This window comes from Silurus meridionalis, chromosome 2, assembly GCF_014805685.1.
Source record: "Silurus meridionalis isolate SWU-2019-XX chromosome 2, ASM1480568v1, whole genome shotgun sequence".
Classification (NCBI taxonomy): domain Eukaryota; kingdom Metazoa; phylum Chordata; class Actinopteri; order Siluriformes; family Siluridae; genus Silurus; species Silurus meridionalis.
The window spans coordinates 25878598-25906453 of NC_060885.1; the positions used below are offsets into that span (position 1 = coordinate 25878598).

Below are 27856 nucleotides of genomic sequence, written 5' to 3' on the forward strand. Positions count from 1 at the left end.
CAGTGGGGTGCACGTGATTCAACGGCCAATGGGAGTAAAGACAGTAGGGCGCATATGATCCAACGACAAATCGGAGTGAAGATACGCAAGTGATCCGTCTCCGGGTTTGTGGAATTTGCACAGGGTGCAGTTGCAACGCACGTGGAAGTAGGGGTTTGTGTTTAAATGTTCTTTAATTCAGTCAACATATTCTCTTGTTTAATATATATTCCTCACAGTACAGTACGCTGTTTTGACATGGACAGTCATTATTAGCTGGTTAGCCCGAATGCACGGAGGAAAATTACTTCCAAGGTAAACGCAGCATTATGCTGCACTCCTGAGTCCGAGCTTTATCAGAGCGTAGCGTCATTTCTATTATTGGTCGAGGATGTCCATTTGTGCGCAATGGACCTGAGATATGATAAATCTGTAACTTAACGTGCAAAAGGAGCTGCGTTTTAATTTCCTTGTGCATCTCTGTTGAGTTTGTCCATGAGAAGCTTAGCACTGATCCTCTTCCCGTGTGTGATCGCGGTGCTGGTGCATGAGTGGTGGCGGCTGAAGGACCAGACTGATTTCTTCTCGGATATCAGGGCTGCAGGTAGGAGCTGACCCTTAATTATTTCACACTTCCCAGTCTTAGTTATTATACGGTATTTATTACAGTCACGCTTTTGTCCGCTTCATAACATGAACGTGATGACGTGGTCGATTAAACACCCTTACCTGTTGAAAAAGCGCTGTTTGTCTGCTTCCCTTAAAACCTTCTTTTAAACATCTAAGGGACGCTTGAGGAACTGTCTAAACTTTAGACATAGAGACAAGAAGATATACATCTAAAACTAGTTGTTTTTAATTGAAGGAACACCTTTACAAATTAAAATGCATTTTTTGCAAGTTTTGTGGTGGGCTTGTATGAGGTATTTATGCCTAGCCAGTGTATTACCTGCAGCACACAGTGCTCAGCACTCTCCCTGTACGGATGATCATAGAGATGCACTGAGCATGTAGACAGAAACATCAACAAAAAAACATTTTATCTCCCTAAAATAACTAGTTTTGTGTTTAGTTTTGTCTGTGTTACTGTCCTTGTGTTGGGCACTGTAGCTCTCCGGCTTTGTCCCTGCACTGCCCTGTGCTATGTCCTGACAGTTGCTGTCTTCATGGGTAACGCACTAGGAAGAAATACCTCAAACAACTCTGCTTCAGACAACTGAACCTTAACATTCACACAGATTATAAAATAAAAGCTTTGTTTATTTAGTACCAAAGAAAGCAAACAAAAAACACTACACTCCAAGACTATTATGTGAGACAAATGTAAGTTTTTATAAGCTTCCAGTTAAGTCGCCTTGGGCAAACACAGCTTACACTGCATCAGGGCTGTAGCTATTGATTAATTTAGTGTTGAGTATTCTACCGATTATTCCATTGATCAATTGAGTAAGAAGTACTTTTTGTTGTTGTTGTTTTTTTTTTTTTTTTTTTTTTAAAGAAGAGCAACACTACATGTACAAGAGGAAAGAAGACCGGTCTCTTAAAATGAACAAGCAATATGTTTCTTTTTTAGAAAAATGTACATTTTTTTCCTGAAATTGCATACAAGAATATCTGTAAAAACTAAACCCATTAAGTGCATGTCATATGACATCAAAATGCAAATACAAATGTATAAATAAAAATCATAAAGATTACCCTTTTTAAAAACAAAAACAGACCTCACTATACAGTGTTTTCTTTGTTTTAGTTTTAAAATGATCCCAAACGTTTCAGTTTTTTCTGCCACATAAAAATTAAATTGTGACTTTATTTCTCGTAAACATCCATTTCGGTTGCATTGACCGGTAATCATGTTGTTCGCCTGAAGTTTGAAGCTATTGGTGCATAAACAAGGCTGCTCTGCTTCATTTGTCTTGTTCGGTCTCCTCCAGAGCTGATTGTTAGACAGAGTTCTCTCCAGGGATCAGAGGCTTAGTATAATACCACACTCATGCTGGTTTGTTACTTTCATAAAAAAGAAAAACAGCATTTGTGTATCCAAGGTGAAGCAATTTGTGTAAATCAACATTTGTGTTGGTTGTAATGATAAATGCAGATGGCAAGTTGACAACCATGCTTAAAATAATTTTTTTTTTTTTTGCAACATTGTTTTGACAATTTTTGTTGGGGGAAAAAAAGACATTTGTTCCGTTGTGAAGATATAAGCATCTAGAATTCCTCTTCTTTCGGCTGCTCCTATTAGGGGTTTCCACAGCGGATCGTCCGTGTCCTTACCCTTCTGTTTGCTACATCTGCCTCTTCCAAAAAGACTACCTGCATGTCTTCCCTCACCACATCCATGAACCTCCCTTCCTGGCAGCTCAATTCTCAGCATTTTTCTACCCATATACCCCATGTTCCTCCTTTGCACATGTCCAAACCATCTCAATCTTGCCTCCCTAACCTTGTCGGAAAATCTTCAGCTCTGTTACCCCCAGCTCCGCCTCCTGTCTTTTACTAAATGCCACTGTCTCTAAAACATACAACCTCGCAGGTCTCACCACAGAAGGAGGATCATAGGGTGACGTATAGAGCGAAGAAGGGTGCACACAGGTGGACTATGTTCTATATAGGAGATGCAACCTGACGGAGATTGGAGTGTGTAAGGCAGGGGTCACCAGCCTTTTTGACACCGAGAGCTACTTCTTGGGTACTGACTAATGTGAAGGGCTACCAGTTTGATACACAAATCTGAAATAACAAATTTGCTCAATTTACCTTTAATTATGTTATTATTAATAATTAATGATATTTATCTGTCAAACTCAATTGCACAGGGGGCCAAAACTTAAAGCACACTTTAGGTTGCAGGCCGAACAGGATAAACATTTATTGAACACACTAAAACAATGTTTTTTTTAACATAAATATGAATAAGAACAGACAGGAATATTATTCCAGAATAAATAAACTTAAACTTTAAATAAATAGCTCTCCATTATTATTAAATTATACATGTTAGAAATATGACCCTGAACAAATAAATAAAAATTGTGCTTTTAAGTAAACGATAAAATCACAAAACAATCAGATTTCTTTGCTCTTATGCCATTTTATTAAAAAAATATCTTAAACTTCAAATAACTAAAATATTTTTCTCTCCATAAAAATAACTCCTATCAAACACCAGACATCTCACAGCTTCATCATGCAGCTCTTCAGAAATTCTCCTCTATATATATATATATATATATATATATATATATATATATATATATATATATATATATATATATATATATATATATATATATATATATATATATATGTGTGTGCCTCTGATTTCTCCTCTGTTTTCACACCAGCTTCACTTTGTGATTTTACTGTGATGAAAAACGTCTGCTGTAATGTCAGATTCTTCTTTAACTCTTTTACTTTCTGTATCTTCTGCTCTGCATTCAGGTTTTTCAGCTTCTCCTGATGTTTTGTCTCGTAGTTCCGTCTTAGATTCAATTCCTTAATTACAGCCACATTCGCTCCACAAATAGGACACACGTGTTTACCGGCAGTGTCAGTAAACATATACTCAGAATCCCATCGGTTTTGAAAGGCTCTGTTTTCAGAATCCACTTTTCTCTTCGCCACTGTGAGGCGCTGTTTCACAATAACTTTACCATAGGGTTAAATACATCAACAGAAGCTCGACTTGATTGTAGGGCTGTGTATTGGCAAGATTCTGGCGATACGATACGTATCATGATACGGGGTTGCGATACGATATGTTGCGATACATTGCGATATTGTAAGCAAGGCGATATATTGGGATATTTCTTATTTTAGTTATAGGATAAAGTTTTAGGGAAGCTGCCAAGAACACCACCATATGCAAACCTTAGCAAAAAATGTTTTTTTAATTTAACCAGAACACAGTGGGAACTGCATTTGCATTAATTAGCCCCCTGTAACATTCAATATGATTGAGCCACCTGATGTGCAGTATGAATAAAGGGGGAAAAATAAAGTGCTTGCAGGATTTCTTAAATGTATTAAATGTGTTAAATTAAATGTATTAAATGTTAGCTGTTATAAACAGACCATATATATTTTTAGACCCTGCTTTTAAAGCTTCACAGTTTCAGTTTACAATTGTAGCATGCAGTGTCCTAACATTTTGATCTGAACAAAAGAATTATATCTGCTTAATATCAATGAAAAAATAAAGTGCTTACAGGATTCCTAAAGAAAACAAAACAAATATAAACAATAAAATATTTACAGATGTTGAACAGTCTCAGAACCTTTAAACTTGGATTTTGCAGGTTTCTTTCATTTGTATTTATATTTGTCTTTTTATTTAATGTCAAGGTTTTTCTGAAGAAAGATAAGCTGGTCAATATGCTCAGATGTCAGGGCACTTCTGTGTGCAGTTACAATGTCTCCTGCGGTGGAGAAATGCACAGGAAACTATTTGCTAGTTTGTAAAGCTCAGGATACGCATCTTCATGTTCTTTCCACCAACTGAGTGGGCAAAGGTTTTTCTTCTCTAAACCTCTTAATCTCAGATGCAGCAGTATCATGTGCAGATTTTGGTGCCATGTTGTTTTCAGAAGTGGCAAATATCATTCCAAGCAAGTCAGCCAATGCACATGATTTCCTTGGCTTCTTTATGGGTTGCAGGGAGGTGGAGGCAGAGCCATCTTCATAGTCAGATAGGTGATCTTCAACATCCTTTGACTGGTCAGTCTCCTCTACTTCTGTCTTGCTGCTAAAAAATAAACATGACATTTACAGTAAATTGTCATTAACTTTCACAACACAATCTAACCTGATATAAGGATAAATTAGCCTATTGCATATTTTTAATTATTTACAAAATAGAAATAAGTACAACTTTTTATTAAAACTTAATTTAACCAATGAATGTTGTTATATTAACCATGTTATAAATATAATATGAACTAATGTTAGATACATTAACTGATACACTTAAAATTGTAATGTATTTAATAAAAACAAGTAGACTAATTTATTAATGTATTTATTTGCTTACATTCTGTTGCTTCTTTATGGCAGCCACCACAGCATCCGTCATTTTGGAGTAGGTCTCTTTGATCTCCATTTCAGAGAGAAAGGGTAGATCCTTAAACCTTGGATCCAGTGCTGATGCCATGCACAGTGTCTCCCTCTCATTGGCATATCTCTTTCCCAGATCTTGTGCTATAGCAGCCTTGATGTCCTGGGCTTTCTTCTGTGCCCATGACAAGCTTTGAATAAAGTGGTGCAATGACAGAAAGTTTATTCTTCATTGGCTTCAGTGCCTTGAGCACATGTGATGTCAGCTTCATTCATTGTAAAGACATCCTTTTCACACTTTCTGACCTCTGTTGAAAGTAGTGCTGCACAGATGGCTGGTGGTTGTTCTAAAAATCTATCATGTCAAAAGAGCTATTCCACCTCGTGACATCTGTAATTAACCTGTGTTTTGGTAGCTGGAGCAGGTTTTGCTTTTGTTTTAGCTGGTGGCTGGCTATGGTGCTGCGTCTGAAAAAGCTTGTAACACGTCTGATCCTGCCTAGGAGTCGCTCCACTGCTGGCAACTTTAGTGCTTTCTGTGAGGCGAGATTCAGGCTGTGCGCAAAACATTGGATGTGGGTCATGCCTGCGAGTCCAGCCGCGACATTCATATTGGATGCATTGTCTGTTACAATCGCTGGATGTTTCTCTTCCAAACCCCATTCAGTGACGGCCTCCTATAGTAATTCTGCAATGTTATTCCCTGTGTGACTGTCATGCATCGCTCTTGTCTTTCGTTAAAGCCTGTGTAAAGTTCATTAGTTTCAGTGTAGACATCGGCTTTTAGACAGGTGCGGCTTATATATGTTCAAAATAAAAATATTTGTAAAATTCAGTGGGTGCAGCTTATATATGGGTGCGCTTGATAGTCCTGAAATTACGGTAAGTTAAAAAAAAGTCTGGGAAAGAGTAATGGAAGCCATGCTAAAAGAAGAGGTGACCATCTGTGAGCAACAGTATGGTTTCATCTTGAGGAACAGCACTACAGACGCATTATTTTCTGTGAGAATATTGATGAAGTGTAGAGAAGGTCAGAAGGAGTTGCTTTGTGTGTTTGTGTATTTAGAGAAAGTGTACGACAAGGTGCCGAGAGAGGAGATGTGGTATTGTACGAGGAAGTCAGGTGTGTCAGGGAAGTATGTGAGGTGGTGCAGGACATGTATGAGGATAGTGAGACAGCAGTGATGTGTGCAGTAGGAACAACAGACTGGTTCAGGGTGAAGGTTGGACTGAATCAAGGATCAGCTCTGAGCCCTTTCCTGTTTGCCGTGGTGATGGACAGGTTGACAGATGAGGTCAGACAGGAGTCTCCATGGACTATGATGTTTGCAGATGATATTGTGATTTGTAGTGAGAGTAGGGAGCAGGTTGAGAAGAGCCTGGAGAGGTGGAGGTATGCGATGGAGAAAAGGGGAATTAAAGTCAGTAGGAGTAGGACAAGAGCACATGTGTGTGTGTGAATGACGGGGAGAACAGTGGAGTGGTGCGGTTGCAGGGAGAAGAGGTGGGGAAGGTGTAGGATTTCGGGTTGAGGAATCCTTGGGGTCAACTGCGCAAAGTAATGGAGAGTGTGTTAGACAAGTGAAAAAAAAAATGTGCAGGGTGGAGTGGGTAGAGAAGAGTGGCAGGAGTGATTTGTGACAGAAGAGTATCAGCAAGCGTGAAAGCCATTTCTCTGGGTTTGTGATCGGCACTAAGAGTACACAGGCTTTTTGCAACCCATGCTGTATGAATTACTGTTACAGAAGGGAAAAAACAGCATAAAACAAAAGTGAGAAATTGAAGAGTGTAATAATGTTGCAATGCAAGTGTGGCCAATTTAATATTGGTTTGCAAAAGCAATAAGTTAATATTTTTCTACATTTATAACTGCAACTGGTTAAGATCAGGATGTTTAATCTCTTATTCACCTTGCATAAAGTTACAATGGAATCATTTAGTGCTTACGTGTTAAAACTTTTAAATACAACGGCAGTAGTGTAAAAACATTTTGTAAGCAATTTGAACGTGGTTTGTTTTGAACCGTTATTTGTAATAAATGTTTCAGATTACATCCATGAAATTACAGGCTCAAAAGTCATCAGACAAACAAAAACAATTATCAAACTTCCAAACCCGGTTCCAAAAAAGTTGGGACACTGTACAAATTGTGAATAAAAACAGAATGCAATGATGTGGAAGTTTAAAATTTCAATATTTTATTCAGAATACAACATAGATTACATCAAATGTTTAAACTGAGAAAATGTATAATTTTAAGGAAAAAATAAATTGATTTAAAATGTCATGGCATCAACACATCTCAAAAAGTTGGGACAAGGCCATGTTTACCACTGTGTGGCATCCCCTCTTCTTTTTATAACAGTCTGCAAACGTCTGGGGACTGAGGAGACAAGTTGCTCAAGTTTAGGAATAAAAATGTTGTCCCAATCTTGTCTAATACAGGCTTCTAGTTGCTCAATTGTCTTAGGTCTTCTTTGTCGCATCTTCCTCTTTATGATGTGCCAAATGTTCTCTATGGATGAAAGAGCTGGACTGCAGGCTGGCCATTTCAGTACACGGATCCTTCTTCTATGCAGCCATGATGTTGTAATTGATGCAGTATGTGGTCTGGCATTGTCATGTTGGAAAATGCAAGGTCTTCCCTGTGACGATGTCTGGATGGGAGCATATGTTGTTCTAGAACTTGGATGTACCTTTCAGCATTGATGGTGCCTTTCCAGATGTGTAAGCTGCCCATGCCACACACACTCATGCAACCCCATACCATCAGAGATGCAGGCTTCTGAACTGAGCGCTGATAACAACTTGGGTTGTCCTTCTCGTCTTTAGTCCGGGTGACATGGCGTCCCAGTTTCCAAAAAGAACTTCAAACTTTGATTCGTCTGCCCACAGAACAGTTTTCCACTTTGCCACAGTCCATTTTAAATGAGCCTTGGCCCAGAGAAAACGCCTGCGCTTCTGGATCATGTTTAGATATGGCTTCTATTTTGACCCATAGCGTTTTAGCGGGCAACAGCAAATGGCACGGTGGATTGTGTTCACCGACAATGTTTTCTGGAAGTATTCCTGAGCACATGTTGTGATTTCAATTACAGTAGCATTCCTGTATGTGATGCAGTGCCGTCTGAGGCCCGAAGATCACGGGCATCCAGTATGGATTTCTGGGCTTGACCCTTAGGCACAGAGATTGTTCCAGATTCTCTAAAACTTTGGCTGATATTTTGCACTGAAGATGATGATAACTTAAAACTCTTTGCAATTTTTCTTTGAGAAAATCCTTTCTGATATTGCTCCACTATTTTTCGCCGCAGCATTAGGTGCATTGCTCCTCTGCCCATCTCGACTTCTGAGAGACACTGCCATTCTGAGAGGCTTTTTTTATACCCAATCATGTTGCCAATTGACAGAATAAGTTGCAAATTGGTCCTCTAGCTGTTCCTTATATGTACATTTAAATTTTCCGGCCTCTTATTGCTACCTGTCCCAACTTTTCTGGAATGTGTAGCTCTCATGAAATCCAAAATGAGCCAATATTGAGTCAGTGACTGCCTGAATCTGTTATCCATGAACTTCACCAAATACTACGCTTCCTCCTTTGTCATATTATCAGTAAATTACCCAGTTCCTTTGAATCCATACATGCTCATGCATCCCAATGCTGTCAGGTTTGAGAGATAATGTGGAATGCTTTATACCATGAGACCTTGCTTTTCTTCTCCATAATTTTTTTTCCTTTGTTTCTGGTGCAAGTTAATTTTGTTATCCTGCTAAATGAAGCTACTGCATTAGGAAATATCATTGCAATGAAGGGGTGAACTTGGTTTGCAACAATGTTTTTGTTAGATGCCATCTCTAAAACATGTAACTTACGTACACACACCCATGCAGTTATGAATTATTTATGATCTGTTTTTCTTTTTTTTTTTTTTTTTTTTTTACTTAACAATGATTGATTATTTATGTGCAATATGCAATAGTAGAGCATTCTTTAATCATGTCAACCAAACTGTCCACATGTTCACATGTGATTCATCAGACCAGGGCACCTTCCTACACTGATCTATGGCTCAGTTTTGATGCCATGTGCCCATATACGTATATATACTTAGGGAGGTGCACAGGAGTCAGCATGGGCAATCTTACCATATGCAGTAAGCTGTGTGTCAGTGTTAACCTTTTTTTTTTTTTGCAATTTGTGCTACTGTTCAGTAAGTTCAAACCAGATGGGCTAGCCCTGCTACCCTTGTGCATCACTGAGCCTTGGGTGCCCATGGCCCATGTTTCTCACTCACTACTGTATGGATTTTTGTGAATACAGTATTTTTTTGGACTACAAGCCGCTACTTTTTTCCTACACATTGAACCCCGCGGCTTAAACAACAAGCGGCTAATTTATCCTGGGTTCCTGGGTTTTTCCCGGTTTCACAAACTTCAAGCCAAAAAACTGAGCGGCTTCGGGAAAAAACTTTTTCTTAAACGCACGACAGTGCCAAAAGATAAATTCCCGAGAGAAATAGTTGTGAAAGGAAGGAGGAAGACAGTGAACAATGACTTTCTTGTTCGGCTACTGTTTAGATACAAGCCGTTGTAACGCGTTGAGTCGGGTGAAGGGAGAGCTCGCTAACTCCAGTTGCAACAGAAATTATATAAGCACAGACAGGTTTCCAAAACTCGTGCTTTTTAATTTTTCTTGGGAACAGCGTTAAGGATTAGTCAAAGAAACTTAGAAATCGGCATCAGAAAATAATAAGGACATATTCCTTGGTCTCCACACATGCAGTAATAGCTGAAAAATGCAGTGGCATGCTATTCCCAAAATACCGCTATGCTCCTAAAGGAAGCGCAACATATTTCACCTGTTACACCGTGTGTAACGTGTCTTTCATTAAAGCCTGTGTAAAGTTCATTAGTGTAGACACCTGTGGCTTATAGACAGGTGCGGCTTATTTATGTTAAAAATAAAAATATTTGTAAAAGTCAGGCTTATATATGGGTGCGCTTTATAGTCCGGAAATTACGGTAGTTCCAGCAGTCAGTGCCGAATCAGTTGACCTCTAATGATAAATACTTAATAATTGTTCTTTGCTCATATATTGTATTTGCGATGGAAAATATATTTAAAGAAAATAAATAAATGTGGGTAAGCTCAAGTTTAAACATTTAAAAGGCAGAATGTTACAATAGTCATGTAATACAGCCTTAGCCCAAAGAAATCCTACCATAAAATTATAATGGTGAAAAAAATAGATTTAAGTGTGTGTGTATGTGTGTGCACGCAGCTTCAAGAAATGGTTATTTGTGCTTTTTTAAGTAGTTGAGGTGGACAGAAATGCTTGACCTGGATTTGGATATGCACATACAGTGGGTCAAATAAGTATTTAATACACTGATGATTTTTCAAGTTTTCCCACTTACAAAGAACAGAGAGATCTCTAATTTTTATCGTAGGTACACCTCAACTGTGAGAGACAGAATAAATTTAAAAAATCCAGAAAATCACATTGTATGATTTTTAAATAATTAATTTCCATTTTATTTCATGAAATCAGTATTTGATACAGTAGAAAAATAGAACTTAATATTTGAAACAGAAACTTTGTTTACACTTACAGATGTCAGATGTTTCCTGTAATTCTTGACTAGGTTTGCACACACTGCAGCAGGGATTTTGGCCCACTCCTCCATACAGGTCTGTAAGGATGGTCAGATCTGTTCATGGTACCAGACCCCCAGAACTGCCATGCAACATCATGAGGCCAGCCCCCGAGAACTAACATGCAACAAAACAATAAACCTTCTAATCTGAGGAGAGGATCTCTTTGATCTGAGGAGAGAAAGCCATTTGTTTAGCTGCCCAGTCACCCATCCTTGAGCCCCCCTCTTTCCCTACTTGGGAGATGGCCAGATCATGGAAAGGTGACTGAGAAGGTCCCGGAATTCAATTGACTTTACTTGCATCATGTAATAATTACAATTTAGGAATGTATAAATTTTACCTTCACATGTTTAGTATCATTTTAAAGGTCTCAGTGTGATTGGAAATATGATCTCAGTCCCACATCAGTAAAACAGACCCAGGTTTGGGGAAATTCTGTCCTACTGACATAAGGGTTGCCCCGGAGAAGATCCTTACCAGGTGGTCTAGGTGACATTTGGTTTGTAGGTCACATCCTGTCCCAAGGAAGGGTGTGAAAAGCTTTTATCACTTTGAATTTACAAGTGTTTACAATGGTTGGGTATTTAAGGAAATTTGGCAAAACACATTTAGGGAAGCATTCGATAGTCAGAACTTCCCACACAGTCTCTGTGTGTCTCTATTGCCAGGTATAGTGATTCTTTAACATTTCCTTAGTAAACTGTATTGCTAAAATATTTAGTTTTATGCTGATCATTTATGTAACCTTTTCTATTATTTGTTTTATATGTGACATTTGTTTATTGATTATTACCTGTCAAATAAATGTCAAATTCTTGATTAACTCTGAAATTTCCTGAAATTATTTATATCTAGTTGATTATGTAGTCTGGCGATACCGCAAATCTGTGACCAGGATAGTACAAACTGAAGGCTCATGAATGGATGGAAAGCATAGAGCACAACGTCTGAGACCTTCTGATTTCTGACTATCTTTGACTTTAGCAAATTATAACTAAGTGACTAAATCCAGTATTCTTTATGCATGAGCAAGCATTGGTGGCCTACTTAAAGAATATTAGTTTACCGTTATATTCTCTGACTATGGGGACAGTCTGGCGAGTTTGTGTCCGTGAGCATGTGTAGCGGTTATCACTGGCTTAGCAAGTTATGACCAAGTAACTAAATCAATAGTTCTTTATGAATGAGCAAGCCATGAGCGGCCTACTTAAAGAATATTAGTTCACGTTATATCCTCTGACTAAGATTCTGACTGGCCAATGTGCCTCCGTGAGCAGGAATAGTTAGCCGAGCACAAGGTTCTAAGCGACTCCAGGACCATAATAAATTATTAATTGAAAAGATCGAATGTTTAAAATAATCTATTGAAATTAAAGTAGTAGTATAACCAATAAGGTGATCAGCTTGAATTAGAGATATTCAAGTTGAATCTTTATTATAAATTGGAGTCAGATTAGAGGTTAAAATTGGATTAATGTAACAAAGTGCAATCTATTTGAGTAATCTTTTACAGGCGCACTAGAAGGACTAACATGCAGAATACCTTCACCCACACCAGTGGATTCTGTCATTGGGCCATTAGGTGGACACCCTACAGGTCTTCTCCGGATTTTTTAGGTTTTGGGGCTGTCGCTAGGCAACACAGAGTTTCAGCTCCCTTCATAGGTTTTCTAGTGCAGGGGTTCCCAAATTTTTCAGACCGCGACCCCTAATATTAGACTGCTGACGACCCGCGACCCCCTCCCCTCCTCCCCCTCCTTTCTCCTCTCTGTGTTTTCCTCCAGCAGCTTGTGAGGATTTGCGATTTGGTTACAGACTGACAGAGCTCAAACAAAAAGGAACACAATCTCTAAGCCAGGCTATTTTATTAACAAATTAAAAACAAATACATCCCATAACTGTGAAATGCTTACAGACAGAATACGAACAAGCTGTCTGTAACACGCATACAGCGTTGGCTGGCGCCTTGGAACAATTATAATTATAACTTTGTATTCAAAAACGCCTAATGTGATGGATGGGCGCTGTGCGTGGTGCAAAGCAGGTCCATTCTAGGTTCAATTTTGGAGATAGCCACCCGCAGATCATCTTCCACGTTAAGCCGTGACCTGTGTTTATTCTTAATGTAAGTCAGCGGAGAATGTCTTTTCGCATAAATACGTTGAGCCAAATTGCATGAGTACATCCAACGCGGCTTTATAAATATGACACCTCAAATAAAGCCCTCTGAGCCTTAGCGGGGATAGTTGTCCGTTTAATAAGGACTTTCTTTTGTCCCTGTAACTCTTTCTCCTTTCTGCGGGAAAAAGTCAGTGGGTTTATCTGCGAGGCTGGGGTGTTTGGTTTTCAGTTGTCTTTGCATTTTCATGGGCTTCAGACTCTCATGTGCGAGGACTTCGGAGCACACAACGCACTGAGGGTGTTGTACCTGATTTATAACAATGCACGTGAAACCATAGTTTATGTATTCCTCTCTGTATTTTCTGGCTTTCGAGGAGGGATGATCCATTTGTGGGGCATGGGTTTGTCGGGCTGCCCTTCCGGAGGTGGAGGGTAGTGCAGGCAGCTCATCCTCTTCTCTGCCCTCTGCATTTTCCGCTGATCCCGCTCTTTCATCAGCAGGCATCTCTGCTCTTCTCTTTTTCTTTGGATGATAATAACCACCGTTACTTTTTTGATCAAGTTTAGATCTCAAAATAGACTGATCGCTGTTTAGCAAAACACCAAATGTGCATCTAACGTTAGCTAGCTAGCGCATGTTGTTGTGCTGTAAATTGTGATTAAGCCCGTCACTTAACTGTCGTAATTAATCAGAGCAAACAAAGTTTTGTTTCCAGTTTATTTTAATTATCCCAAATTTATAATCGCATCATTACAACCTTTTTTAACATAATTTTTTTTTTTTTTTTTTTTTTTTTTTTTAAAGTTTCTGGAAATCATCTTGTGACCCCCAAGACCCCCACTTTGTGAACTGCTGTTCTAGTGGGTTCAGGTCTGGAAACTGACCAGGCCACTTCAGGACTTTGAAATGCTTCTTTAGGAGCCACTCCTTAGTTGCCCTGGCTGTGTGTTTGGGGTCATTGTCATGCTGGAAGACCCAGCCATGACCCATCTTTAATGCTCTTACTGAAGGAACGAGGTTGTTGCCCAAAATCTCGCGATACATGGCCCCAGCTATCCTCCCCTCAATATGGTGCAGTCTTCCTGTCCCCTTTGCAGAAACGCACCCCCAAAACATGATGTTTCCACCCCCATGCTTCACAGTTAGGATGGTGTTCTTGGGATTGTGTTTATCCTTCTTCTTCCTCCAAACACACATGACCTTCTCCCATGCCTGCTCTGGATAATTAAAATGGTCTTTGGCAAACTTCAGACAGGTCTTGACATTTGCTGGTTTAAGGGGACCTTGTGTGCGCTGCAGGATTTTAATCCATAACGGTGTACTGTGTTACTAATGGTAACCGTTGAGACTGTGGTCCCAGCTCTCTTCAGGTCATTGACCAGGTCCTTCCGTGTAGTTCTAGGCTGATCCCTCTTCTAAGGATCATTGATACTCCATGAGGTAAGATCTTTCATGAAGCCCCAGTCCAAAAGAGATTGACAGTTTTCAAACTTGAATTTCTTCCATTTTCTAATAATTGCATCAAGAGTTGTTGCCTTCTCACCAAGCTGTTTGCCTATTGTCCTGTAACCCATCCCAGCCTTGTGCAGGTTTACAATTTTGTCCGCAGTGTCCTTAGACAGCTTTTTGGTCTTGCCCATAGTGGAGAGGTTGGAGTGTGATTGAGTGTGTGGACAGGTGTCTTTTTACAGGTAATGAGTGGAGGATAGAGGGCTTCTTAAAGACAAACTAACAGGTCTGTGAGAGACAGAATTCCTGCTGGTTGGTAGGTGATCAAATACTTATTTCATACAATAAATTGGAAATTAGTTATTTAAAAATGAATGTGATTTTCTGGATTTTATTTTAGATTCTGTCTCTCACAGTTGAGTTGTACCTACGATGAAACTCACAGATCTCTCCGGCAAAAATCAGCAGTGTATCAAAATACTTATTTGCGGCACTGTAATATTTTAATACAGAACACTTATTCACAGTAGTTTTCATATTTATTGAATTTTATTGAACACTACTGCATAAACTCTACTCTACTTTTTTTCTTTTCAGATTTTCACTTAAAACACTGACATTTCTGGGGCTCGGTCGACTATCCTGGAATATGATGTTCAGTATATTCAGTATATGTTCTTGTTTGTGTTCATGCTAACCTTTAAAATAAATAGCAATAAGATGCACTTGCATCTGCTTTCCAATTATTATATGGCAGTTTGTGGGACCTAAAATAGATGCAGCAAATTCTTTTTTGCATTCTTGCAGAGGACCCACCAGCTAATGAGAGTAGCAGGGGACAGAGAGTTTGATTAGAGCAGGGGTGTCAAACTGAGGCCCGCGGGCCAAATTTGGCCCGTGGAGTAATTATTTTTGGCCAGCGAGATCATATCAAATGTGTATTAGAGCTAGCCCGCCAGTATATAGCACATACACCCCTAATACCACAAATCCCAGAATGCTTTGTGCGGGCGCGTCAGTCGAGACCGCTGAAAAAACTCCGCTCTGAAAAACTCTGCATACTCAGCGCTGAATTTACTCCGTGATTTACCGACTTTGAAGCCCAGAAATGCAGATTTGAACTGCTCAGTAATCCGTTTGTGGTTGACTTGAAAAACGCACCAACCAACCTCCAAATGGAGCTGATTGAACTCCAGTGTAGAGACACGATCAAGTCAAAGTACGACTCTGTGTGTGTGCTGCACAGTTTCCATGTTTCCCCCCCGACACACTGCTCCAACTCCCTGCCCAAGCTGCTCAAATCCTCTCTGTGTTCAGCAGCACAAATCTGTGTGTAACTGTTCTCTTTAATGAAGATGAACAAAACACCACTCGGGAGTCTCACTGATGAACACCTTCACTCAATCCTGAGGATTTCCTCAGCTCAGAGCCTAAACTCAGACATGATGCTCAGCTCAGAGCCTAAACCCAGACATGATGCACTTGTATCTAAGGAGAGATGCAGGTATCTGACTTCAACCAATCAGAGTAAATCAGAGTGTAGAATCTGAGCTTGAATTAATGTTGTCTTTATGCACTTTTTCTACTCCAAGGCATGAACTGTTAATGGTTGAATGATTGCTTTTTTTACTTGAAGGAAATTATTATTTTTGGTTGTTGTGTTGTTTCCCTGTGAAAAAAGGTTTACATTAAAAAGGAAGTCGAAAGGCTACAGATAGTGAGAGAGAGACATAATAAGAAACGAATACCATTGATGTGTGTTTTATTTCAAATTTAATTTCTCATGTGTTTATAATATTAAACTTTGGTTGTTCCAGATTCAATGTTTATGCAAAACTAAAGTTTGTTTCCATATGAAAAGGTTAAACATTACAGATCTGGATAGAAGGAAAACATGCACAATTGCAGTCAATTTTTCAATAAATATTGAGTTTGGCCCGCGACTTCGTCCCAGTTTTTAATTTTGGCCCACTGTGAATTTGAGTTTGACACCCCTGGATTAGAGCCTCATGGGAGTGGATTTATGCCATGCATCCACTTAGGGAATGGATTTGAGGAGGAGGCTCTAGAATCAGCTATAACTATCTTCCACTCTCTCTGTCCTACTGAAGATGTCTCTGTTCATGTTTGTTCCACAAAATTGTTCTGTCAGGATTATGGATTATCAGACACTGTACCTCCCTGAACCATGTCACATGACTGGCACACCTGATTTACACTCCCAGCTATTTAGCACTTGTATAACCACTCACAACGGTCTCACGGTTTTCGTCTTGTGATGTTTTTCTTGCTTTTTGTTCTCGTTTTTTTTTTCCCCATTTAGTTTTATAATAATATTTTTGTATTTCCTAGTTTTGCACTGTCGATAAGTAAAATAAAAAAAGTGGTGTCTCAGTTGCGTAGATATTGAAATCCTGATGTTCATGAGTTTGGATTCCAGCACCACCATGCTTCCACTACTGGGCTTTTTAACCCTCAATTGTTCAGTTATATAAAATAAATAAATACGTTGCTCTGGATAAGGGTGTCCATCTGCTGAATGCTGTAGATTATTGTAGTTAATTAATCAGCAGTTGCACCTGTCTCCATTTGCATCATGCATTTATAATGTCTTAAAATAATTGCAAAATAGCCAGATAGGGACATGTATTTTTTTTTAATGAGGTTAAAAGTACTGGTCCTTCTGAGCAGTCAGATTTTAAAGCTTAAATGTTTACTTGTAATAGTAACAAAAAAAAAAGCTGGATGTGTTATTCTTTAATTATTTAGAATTTGTAATTGTCAAATTGCACTGGTAAAGTAGAAATACAGTAAAACCCTATTGTACGAGCAACTAATAGTACGAAAATATGAGCGACCTTACTCGCAAAATTTTACCCTATTTCACCATCAAATTTCAAAGGCACGAGCAAACCCATACTGCCGGTTCCCCACTTTCAGCCGAGGGTCGCATCAGTCACTTAGTTGATGACGTATCACTCAGTCGCTTCAGTCCAGCAAAACAACTTTTTTTAGTGTTATATTTTTATTTCACTAGAAATCTTCAAAAATGTTTTCCGAGAAAATCAGTGATGGTGCTGTGAAAACGAAAGTAAATCGAATTACCATGGAAACCATAAAGGTTACAAGCGTGGTGTGCGTCTAAACTTGCAATCAACCACTACCACATTGGTAAGTATTAAATTATGTTTACCATACGGTAGTTTGCGGTGTATTTGTTTGTTAAAATAGGCTACAAATGCTTTTTAAGAACGGATTAAATCACTTTTACATTCATTCTTATGGGGAAAATTAGTTCGAACGTACAAGCAAATGGACCTACGAGCAATTTTCAAGAAAGAATTCTGCTTGTCCAACAGGGTTTTACTGTACTATCTTTGACCATTATAACCTTAAATGCTTAATTGTAAAGTTTGTTTACCCTTTTTGCTTGTTTATACATTCATTTTATTTTAATGAATTATAAATACTAGTATTGTTATTATTTGTAAATAAATACATTTTACATCCACTCACCTTAGTAAGAGAATTTAGGAGTGAGAACAGAATATTCTATTAAAATCTCTGCTAAAACTGTGTTTTACAAAAGTGAATGGCAGCAGAAGGATGGTGTATGAAGTTGTGGTTGGAGTTTTATCTGCAAGGCATCACCATGATCTGAGGGAGGCCATAAGAGCCACATGGATGGGGTACATCAGAGACCACCCTGACTTCCGGAATCGGTGTGTATGTCTCTGCCTGCATGTTGTCCCTGGTTTTGTGGTTTATAAGCTTTTGGACCGAATTCGCTAGGTTCTAATGGCATGCCCATAAACTTCAACAGATAGAAAAGTTTGTTAAAAAAGTAAAATAACTTCTAAGTGGTGGTCAGAGACCATCCCATAAGTGACAATTCTATTTATAAATAATGTATGTATAGTTATCATAAATTGTAGATATTTAAGTACTGGATTATATGTCATGTCAATTCCTAAGCATTATAAATACTTATAGGTATTTATACTACTAAAGCTTTGATAATTTGTTAATCCATTTGTTCACTTTGTAACAGGATTAAGCATAAAATGGTATAAAATAGAGGTCGACCGATTAGTGGATTTTACCGATAGCAGATAGGTTGGATCCTACTTGCCGATAACCAATTATTCAACCGATACATGGATACTGAATTTAAAAAATAAATTAAAAAAGAATAAATAAATAAAACTCTATGTACAATAGTATGGACAGTTCCATCCAAAATGAATTAAAAAGACACCTCAAATGACAACAAAATTTAAACTTGTGTCTCAAAATAAACAGCACATGGCTCTCTCGTACTGTATAATGACAACTGCTCCAGCAACAGATGAAAACCTAGAAAAACTATGGATAGCCAATAGTTCCAGCAATCAACTATAGGGGCTGATTAATTGGAAAAAACGATGACTCAGTCGACCTCTAGTTTAAAGCAAACTGTATCCACAGTTTATACTTTTGCATTATTTTAAAGGGTGCTGGTGAAATTTATCATTGGTAAACATGGCTGTGCAATACCTGAAGAAGATCGGGAAGACCCATATTCCTGCACCCAGCTGAACCTCACAGAACCAGGTAAAGCATACCACAACATAAGAAAGCCCAGAGACTGGCATAAAACAGCATATAGCAGCATGTATGTGTGTGAAAAGTGGAAAATAGTGTGAAACATGAATGTGCTGGCCCTATCCATGCTATTCTGTTGCAAGACATTTGAAAGCGACAAAAATAAATGTGCTCATCTTGAACGCTTTGGTTTTCATACTGCTTTACTAAACAATTTGTTGTGCATTTGTTAATTTTGCTGTAAAAGCACAACAAAAACTTGTATGTGTTTATAATTTATACTGTCTACAAAGCACATTTATTTCTGTTATCATTGTTATAGCAGCTAAATCAAAAAATGCATCTTGCAAATACATCTGAATTATGATGAATGAATGATTATTTTAATGCCAAATCTGTGTGAGCTTTGTATATTATTTTTCTCTATCCTAATACAGTAATTATTTTCATGACCTGTTTCTGTTTCATTGCCATACTGAAATATTTCTTGATTGCTGTCAATCCAATTGTTACAGATTTTTAATTAGATTTCTTTTTCTTTTCATGGCAATATGTTGAACTAGGGACATGAAGGTTTTGCCTCTCTCTCAACAACAATATTGTTTCACATTGATTTTGATGGTTTAATTGAGAGTTCAGTGCTCATTTAGACCTTTAGACCTAGTCTCTAAATCCCACTGCTCTTCATGAAGCTTTGCTTATTAAAGTGTTGTAGTTAGAATGTAGCAAAAGGCTTAAATGTATTTGCATGCAATTTGTTTAATTATTAATAAAAACTAACTATTTATTGTCCAGCAGCAGGCTTTACATCTTATTTACCTTATTTCATGCAGGGGCTGTGCAGGATGTGACTGTCCTAAGCAAGCCTAGTGCTTTGGTGCCATCTGATGTCTCAGCCATATGTTTGGATTTTAAGGTCCTCCACCCTATAGTGATTACACAACTGGGGGTGTTTCCCAGTGGCCCACAGAACGATTTCAGGGGCAGTGTCACAGTAAAGCTATTCCCAGTAGACCAAAAGGTAAAAAACATCATTAGGTAATTAAATTAACGAACATTCAGCCTTTTTGGGGTGATTAAATTACCTATAAGATAACAGTGTTGACATATGAGTATGGAGATTCTTGAATTCTGTTTGGTCCAAAGCAGCAATACTGACTTTAGTTTATAATTTATAGTAACAAGGTGTAAGTATATGTGGTGGGTCACTACAATATTATCTGAGCTTTAGATTCAGTCACCAGACATAACCCCTGGATTTTACCACCTAAAGAGGAAATTTAAGGGAAACAACTCAACACATCAGCTGTTAGAATTTGTGGGAGAAGGAAGAGGTAAAGGAAAAGAAGAATGCAACAGTTTGATGATGTTGGTGTATCAGCAAGTTGATGCATTTTGCAAGCAAGGGATATGTAACTAAATATGAAGTTAGTAAATAAAATTTTACTTATAATTAATCTGTTCCTATACTTTTACTTCCCTAACAATATTATGGGACATTTTTTTTTGGTTTTCTATTTAAAGGTTAGAAATTCTGAGTCAAATCTGAGTGAATTTGACCGTTAGTCAAATTCAGCAGTAACTATTGAAACTATTACTATTAGATTGAGGTGTGTGTGTGTCTGTGTGTGCATGTGCTTGTGCGTGTGAATGATTCTGTACAGGAACCAGTTGTGACTGCTCACCTCACTGCCCTGAGTCCAGGTGTGTATGTGGAAGGGATCTGGTATAAAGCTGTGGAACAGTTTGTTTTGCCAAAGGTAGGGCAATTAATATACAGTATAACAATGTTATAAGGCAATAACAATAGTTTATTTCTCTACAGTTATTGCATTTAATGTTAGTTATATCAAAGAAAATTCTGGGTATAATTTTGCCTCTATACTGCACTTTACTTTACTAAACATTAACCTTTGCTTATCCTAGGGCTCCATTTCATAGTATGCTCTTTAACTCATTATTCTACAGCTGCAGTCTGTAATGATTTATAATACTGTGATCTGGGTCCCCCAAAAGAGAAAGAATTCCCCTTGAGTTTTGTTCTCATTTTCTCATATTTTTGCAGAAAGATGGATATACCACTGATCATTGGTGCCTTTGTTGAAATGTAATGATTTGTTTCGCTTTCCTATGTAAAAAAAAAAAAAAAAAGTACATGTACAATTTGTTCCAATAAATTTGTAATAAACATATGGACTTTATTACCAATTTTCAATGCCTAGTTACTTTTTAACCCATCCTTTAGAAGGCCTCACAGCTAATAATGCATAGCCGAGAAAAACCCAGCCATGAGGTCAAAAAGAACTGCCTGCACAGCTCAGAGACAGGATTATTGCATGGCACAGATCTTGGGAAGGCTAAAAAGGTTTCTGCTGCACTGTAGATTCCCAAGGGCACAGTGGCCGGCACAGTGGTCAATTTGACTAAGCACCAGAGACCCTGTGTGGAGATAGGACAAAGTTCCAGATGGACAACCTTAACTGCTGCTCTCTGAGCTAATCTGGGCTTTATGGTAGAGTTGCTAGACAGAAGAATTTCCTCAATGCAAAACCTATGAAAGCCCATTTGGAGTTAGACACCTAAATAACTCTGTGTGGTACTAAATATTCTGGTCTCATGAAACCAAGATTGAACTTTTTGGCCTCAAGTATAAAAGTTATGACTGGGAGGCTGGTCAGGGTTGGGATAAAAATGGTATACGATATGGATAATAAAGTAATATTAATATTTATAGATTTTCATGCCACACATATATACTGTATATTGTGAATATCTTGTGCAATTATGTGCAATAATTAGTTACATCTGCAATAACTTTTCAAACTATTATTGTAGTCTGACTTTTGTAAGGCTGCCTTTTGTTTTTCAATGCTGCTACACATTTCATTCCATGCTGCTGCACATTTTATTTTATTAAATATATACCTTAATATATGTATATTTATTTATATTTTCTTGTTTTTATTTAAAACTTGACTTGGATCTTTTCCTGTAAACAACTAACCAAACAATTTCCCTATGGGATCAATAAAGTATTCTTATTCAGAGTCTGAATACTTTTGGAATGCACTGTATATGTTTAGTTTGGGTAAGAAATGGCTTTTTAATCATTTTGGTGTTCCTTTCCAATCATGTCAGTAGATTGGAGAGAAGCACTCCAATAGTAGAAGAAAAAAACAGAAGTAGATAGAACACTATTATTCAGCAACTGACACAGAAAATGCCCTTGGTGATTTATAGACAGGTTTGCATTTTTTTTTTCAGTAAAGGCTGTCATTATTTTCAACAACAGTGCCAAATGTGTGCAGGGTTTTGAGGGTAATCTGTTATGGGAGAGCCAGGATCCAACAGGCTTGATGACAGTCAATGTGTCTAAAGTTCAGCTCAACTCTGGTGGAGGAGTAATCAAGTTAGGACCTGTAAGCACATCTTTATTTTTTTAATGAGAGTCCATTTGTTGCTTTGTGTGACTAAATGATCTTCATTCTTTTATAAGAAACACTATAATCATCTATATTTACCTGTTTAGACACCTGTTTAGCTTCTGTTTATGTTGCAGATAGAAGACGGCACCCTGCCTCACAGAAGTGCACATGGCTTTCCTGGACTAGCCGGAGGATTCATTTTCTCCATTTATGGTACATGCCTCTCTGTAGTTCTTCTGAAATTACCATATTTTTGACAGCTGCATTAAGTTAATTTGAAATGGCAATTTACTTACTTTAGCGAAGTTGTTTACCTTCCATTAGTATTTCTTTGGTGCTGTTTGATTATTTTAAAGGCCTTGACCAATAATCACATAAGTCACTTAGCTGTAAACAAAATGTACCCTAATCTTTACATTATGTACCGTAAACCTTTTGTTGTTCACCACACGTTTCCTATGGCTTTTCAGGCCTGTTTATGTGCTTGAGCACATAAAGTAGTGTGAGTATAAATAATTTTTCATCCATAACTGTGCCAGCAAACAGCAACTTCATACTAGTTATGACAACAAAGCTAAGAAGAGAGAACCGGAAGATGCAGAGATGAATGTGCACTGAGACAAAAAAAATTTTTAAACTGACAATTATTTGACTGTCAAAAGGTGACAGCTAAAGATAGCTAAATTCACAATAAATCTCATTGTCCAAATATTTATAAATCTGCTGTAAGTTAATCTTTTACAGTATTATTCCAAAAAGTAAGAAATAGTAAAAAAAAACTTTTGCAACTTTAGCCGTGCCCTTGACTGGTAATATACACAAATATGTCCTTTGATAAATACATTACAATTGTGTACATATGTACAGTAATATTGTACTCTACTGTGTGCCTCTGTGTGTTGTCTCATCCTCTTGCTTGTTTTCCTCTGATTCTCAGATGTTGAGGGACTAAAGACACAGCTCCATGGCCGTGTTGACAGACAGCAAGCTCACAAGGCCAGGCTACATAAGGAAGAAAAAGCCCTGCAGGAGGAGAGTCACAAACATGGGGACATAATTTTTGTTGATGTTGTGGACACATACAGAACTGTGCCTTATAAACTGCTATACTTTTACAAATGGTGAGCATTTCAGTTATTAAGGCCCTGACTAAGGCCTTAGATTTAAACTGATTTCAGTATACAAAATTACTACAAAGTGAGAAGAACTAAACTTTTTTTATCCTTTGCAAAGGCAAGTGACTCTTTTCATTTAATCCATTAAACGATTTCAGTTTTCTGTTCTGAATTTCCCGACAGAAAGCTTGCAGTTAGAGAAAGTTTATCAGTTAAACACTTTCGGACCAATACAAACAGAAATTCTAGCTCTGTTCTTGGTATTAAGTAAATACTCTGAAGCGGCTGAGGGTTAATACTGAATAAGGAATAATACTGACTACTAAACTTCTTCCAGTACCCTAGATAGATATAGATGGATGGATGGATGGATGGATGCATGCAGTTATTCACTTTCTATATTCAAATTCTATTCATAAAAATCCACTTTAATACACTATATAACCAAATGTTTGTGAGTAGCTGTCCATCAGGCTTTTCAGGCTTTTTCCTCCCCAAACCATTGTCTCAAAGTTGAAAACACACAAATGCCATAGGATGTACTTCTGTTTCCCTTTTATGAAAAATAGCAGGCCTAGCCAAAGCATGTGTCAGCATTACAATGCCAATGTGTACAAACTGTGGTCCATGAAGAAATTGAATGGACTGCAGAGAGCCCCATCTTCAATCCCACTCAGTATTTTTGTGGTCCATAAGCTATTCAATAAGAGTGGATGTTTTTCACCATTTTTTTTCTTTTTTTTTTTTTTTATGTTGGTGGAAATCAGGTGTCCACCAACATTTGTCAATGTATAATATGTTCAATTTGTCAATAACTTTGAAAGGAAAAGTTTGTAATGATGGTTTGTAAATTTTTGAGGATGGTGAGGAATGCTGAATTTAGTCTGCTCCTGAAGACAGATGATGATTGCTTTATCAACGTGGATGAAGTATTGATGAAAATTGACTACAAAGGCCTGATTCGCAGTAATCTGTGGTGGGGAAAGTGAGTATTCTGGCATTGACAGTTTGCAATAATACATAAAAACATTTTGTTCTGAAAAAAATAGTCACATTACAGAACACTGATAATTCAGCAAAGGAAATACAGAGAGTAAATGAAAAAAAACATCAATCCATTTATGTTAATCAAGTATTCTTCCCCTGGTTAAGCTCAGCTCAGACTTTTGTCTATCAAATATGCTGATGAGCATTTAGCAGTTTTGATACATCATGGCAGTGAAGGTTCAATAGAGTGTTTTTCCTATTAACTATGCAAATATGACTAATATTTAATGGACTTCTCACAACATTAATTCAAACCATTTTTTAATTAGGAATAGTACTTATTCAGCTGACCATTCAAATATAAAAGAAACAATACAGAGCACTTGCTATATAGTACTTATTTTGTTTTGCATAACTATTTTGTTGTCTGGACATTGGATAGTTCAGTAAATGCATTTTGCATTAATGTAAATTTGCTGGTAAAAAAAAAAAAAAAACTAATATTCACTGTGTAATGTACCTGTACAGTTTTCGCAGAGCTGGGCTGTGGATCGTGTAGGGAAGTGGCAAGAGTTGGAGTATAGTAGTCCTGTGTATCCAGCATTTGCATGTGGTTCTGGGTATGTGGTTTCCAGAGACTTAGTGGAGTGGCTGGCCAGCAATGCAGACAATCTTAAAGTTTACCAGGTATTATCCCTCACCTGCACACATACAATACTGTGCAATGGTCTTAAGTACACTATTTATTTATTTATTTTTATTAAAGTTTTGGTTTTGATGTTTATTTTATTTTATTACTTGGTCAGTGGAAAAACACATGCAACTTTCATTGCTTTCTAGTCTGTGTATTTAAAAACAACAATACAGAATGGATAATCGACAGGAACTTTCTGCCACCCAAATGAATTTGAATTTTCAGGTCTGACAGGCCTTTATTTTTGCATCTATTGTTTTTGCTATCTTGGTCATCAAAACCGCACATTTTTGTATAGCAGTTATAATAAATTATTTTGTTTGTTTTGAACCCATAGTAGATTCTTACTTATTTTTTAAGTGTCTAAAAATGTCTGCTCCTAAACATGAAGCTGTGCAGTTCGAGATTACTTGAGGAAAACTGTAACCGAAAATGACCTTGCTTTTAAAAAACTGTATATGACAATGCGAACATAAGTGTCATATATATATATATATATATATATATATATATATATATATATATATATATATATATATATATATATAAAATCCATAATAACAAGGTTGAGATGGAGTATAATATCCTGATGAAAGCAATAAAAAGGGTTTATCAGAGGGAATGTATACAGTATAAAAAATGTTTAGTTAATTTGTCCAAGCTGGCTATCCTGAACAGTTTAAAGAAATGCTGACTGCAGGATGTCGACAAAACACGTAATCCACAAACATTTCTGAAATCATTGAATCTCCTCCAGTGTTCTTCATCTTTTCCACCACTGATTTGAAAAGTGGTTATTGGCAAGTAGACTTGTTTTGTATTGAAATTAAAGCCAAAACAGCTTTCTTCATCCCATCAGGTCTTTACAATTTTAGCATATTTGGTCTCAAATTCTTCTAGGTTTCAAAGGCTGGTGGATAATATTTTTGGAAATGTATGTGGTCAGTGTATTTTTGTGAACTTCTAAATGTAAGAAGGTTCAGAGTTTCCACAGTTTATCATGTCCATAGTCACCATGTGTTTAATTAGCTATAAGCAAGTGGCACAGGCCTTGGAGCTGACCAGAAATTGGTCCAGACCCCAAGCATGATCTTAAGCTAAGCCCTGAACAAAACTGACCAGAACTATTCTATTGCAGTTATTGGGGCCTTCAAAAATAACATTCCTTAAAGCCAAAGCTATTCACATTAGTGACAGCTCAGTCTGCTTTGCAGTGGATGATGCAACAATGAAGTGGGAGTTTAAACTTTTTTTGGTTTTCTCGATTTAAAAATATACAGATTTAAAGACATTCATCAAACGCTGAGAAAAGTAAAAAATCCCTAAAAGCTGACAATCAAAAGCCTGCTGAAAAACACTGTAAATGGTCCCAATGCAATGAGAAGCTATAATGGGTCAACAGCAGGAGCATGTTTAGTGGCTGTGGATAATGTACTTTAAATCTAAAACCATGTTGCTCTACCGTGGAAGAGCTGGATCTAAAGAAAAAGAAAAAATGTGAACTTTTCAAATAGAGTGACTCTTTGTGTATGTGTGATAGTCTTATGATATATACAGTGTATGTATGTATGTGTATATATATATATATATATATATATATATATATATATATATATATATATATATATATATATATAATTTCTTGTTAAAACTTTTTTAACGTGTTGTTTTATAGGGAGAGGATGTGAGCATGGGAATATGGATGGCTGCAGTAGGGCCTCAAAAATATCAGGTAAAAATAATTATAAAAGAAGCAATGTTTAAATAGTTGCCCAATTTGTATGTAATGCTAATGTTTGGGGTTTTTTTTTATATTTTAGTATATATGAGCATCAGAATGCCAGTAAAAATGATTTGCATTACCTATGATAATTTTTTAATTATGATATAAGACCAAATATTTGACAACATAAATGAGAAAACTTGACTGTGTGTAATAGTAAAGTTGATTAGTTATAAAATAACTGATTAAATCATCATTATAAATGAAGAAATGTTTATAAAGGCAATATTGGATTTGTTGTGCGTGCTGTAATGTTCTCTTCATGCTGTATATGTTTAGGATCCAGGCTGGCTGTGTGAAAAAGAGTGCTATGTCGACATGTTGTCATCACCACAGCATACAGTGAAGGAGCTACGCTTGCTTTGGGAACAGAAAAGAGTTTGTGGAGATCCATGTGGCTGTTCTTAGCATCATAGCTGAAGCCTCTGTAGTACTTGAAAATGTCTTACAATTTAGTGTAACCCATGATATTTATTAGAACCCATTCACATGCATTAACAGTAATTCACTAATTCAGTCTTGTTGGACTTGTTGGGAGAGTTTGTTGTAGCTGCGGTGACATACTTTTAATGCAGCCCCAGTTATCATTTGGCAAAGCTTTCAAGACTGCTGTATTCTTGAAGTTGGTTTCTATCTAATTCTGTATTATTTACAGTTCCATATACAGTCCTTATATGTATTTTTGATTTTTATTGTACTCTGCTTCCATAAAAAAATATGAAATACCTTTACAATGCATCACTTATTTTACCTTGTAAACTTTGCAAATGTTTGTGTTGCCAAGTTAACATTTGCAACACTAGGTATGATGTTGGCACAGATGGTAGTATGGGTGGTAGTATGGGCCACAAACAGAAGACCAGAGGTGGCAAATGTACACACATCCTTCACTTAAGGAGAAGTACAGATGCTCTCATGTTTAAAAAGACTCTGGTGTAAGTTGAAGTACTGACTACACTTTGTTTTTTCTCAAGTTAAAGTAAAGATATTTGGGCTCTGACATG

The 27856-nt window shown here is 37.3% G+C and overlaps 1 protein-coding gene across 1 annotated transcript; it reads left to right on the forward strand.

The window, feature by feature from the left end:
- The first annotated feature begins 69 nt into the window (after positions 1-69).
- Positions 70-27583, forward strand: b3galnt2 (beta-1,3-N-acetylgalactosaminyltransferase 2). The gene is made up of 15 exons (XM_046836063.1): positions 70-294; positions 468-583; positions 4639-4698; positions 17854-17986; positions 18757-18857; positions 19682-19869; positions 20513-20608; positions 22157-22267; positions 22408-22486; positions 23211-23394; positions 24248-24373; position 24624; positions 24904-25062; positions 26745-26801; positions 27132-27583. Exons 1-15 carry the CDS (start codon positions 269-271, stop codon positions 27258-27260), a joined length of 1566 nt encoding a protein of 521 aa, XP_046692019.1. The 5' UTR covers positions 70-268; the 3' UTR covers positions 27261-27583.
- Positions 27584-27856: the final 273 nt, after the last annotated feature.

What these genes read in the sequence shown, in the direction of transcription:
- b3galnt2 (XM_046836063.1), top strand. Translation starts at nt 269, where the DNA reads ATGCACGGAGGAAAATTACTTCCAAG. An exon ending in CTCGGATATCAGGGCTGCAG is followed by an intron (nt 584 to 4,638) that starts GTAGGAGCTGAC and finishes TATGGGTTGCAG; the next exon opens with GGAGGTGGAGGCAGAGCCAT. An exon ending in ATTCATTTTCTCCATTTATG is followed by an intron (nt 22,487 to 23,210) that starts GTACATGCCTCT and finishes TCTGATTCTCAG; the next exon opens with ATGTTGAGGGACTAAAGACA.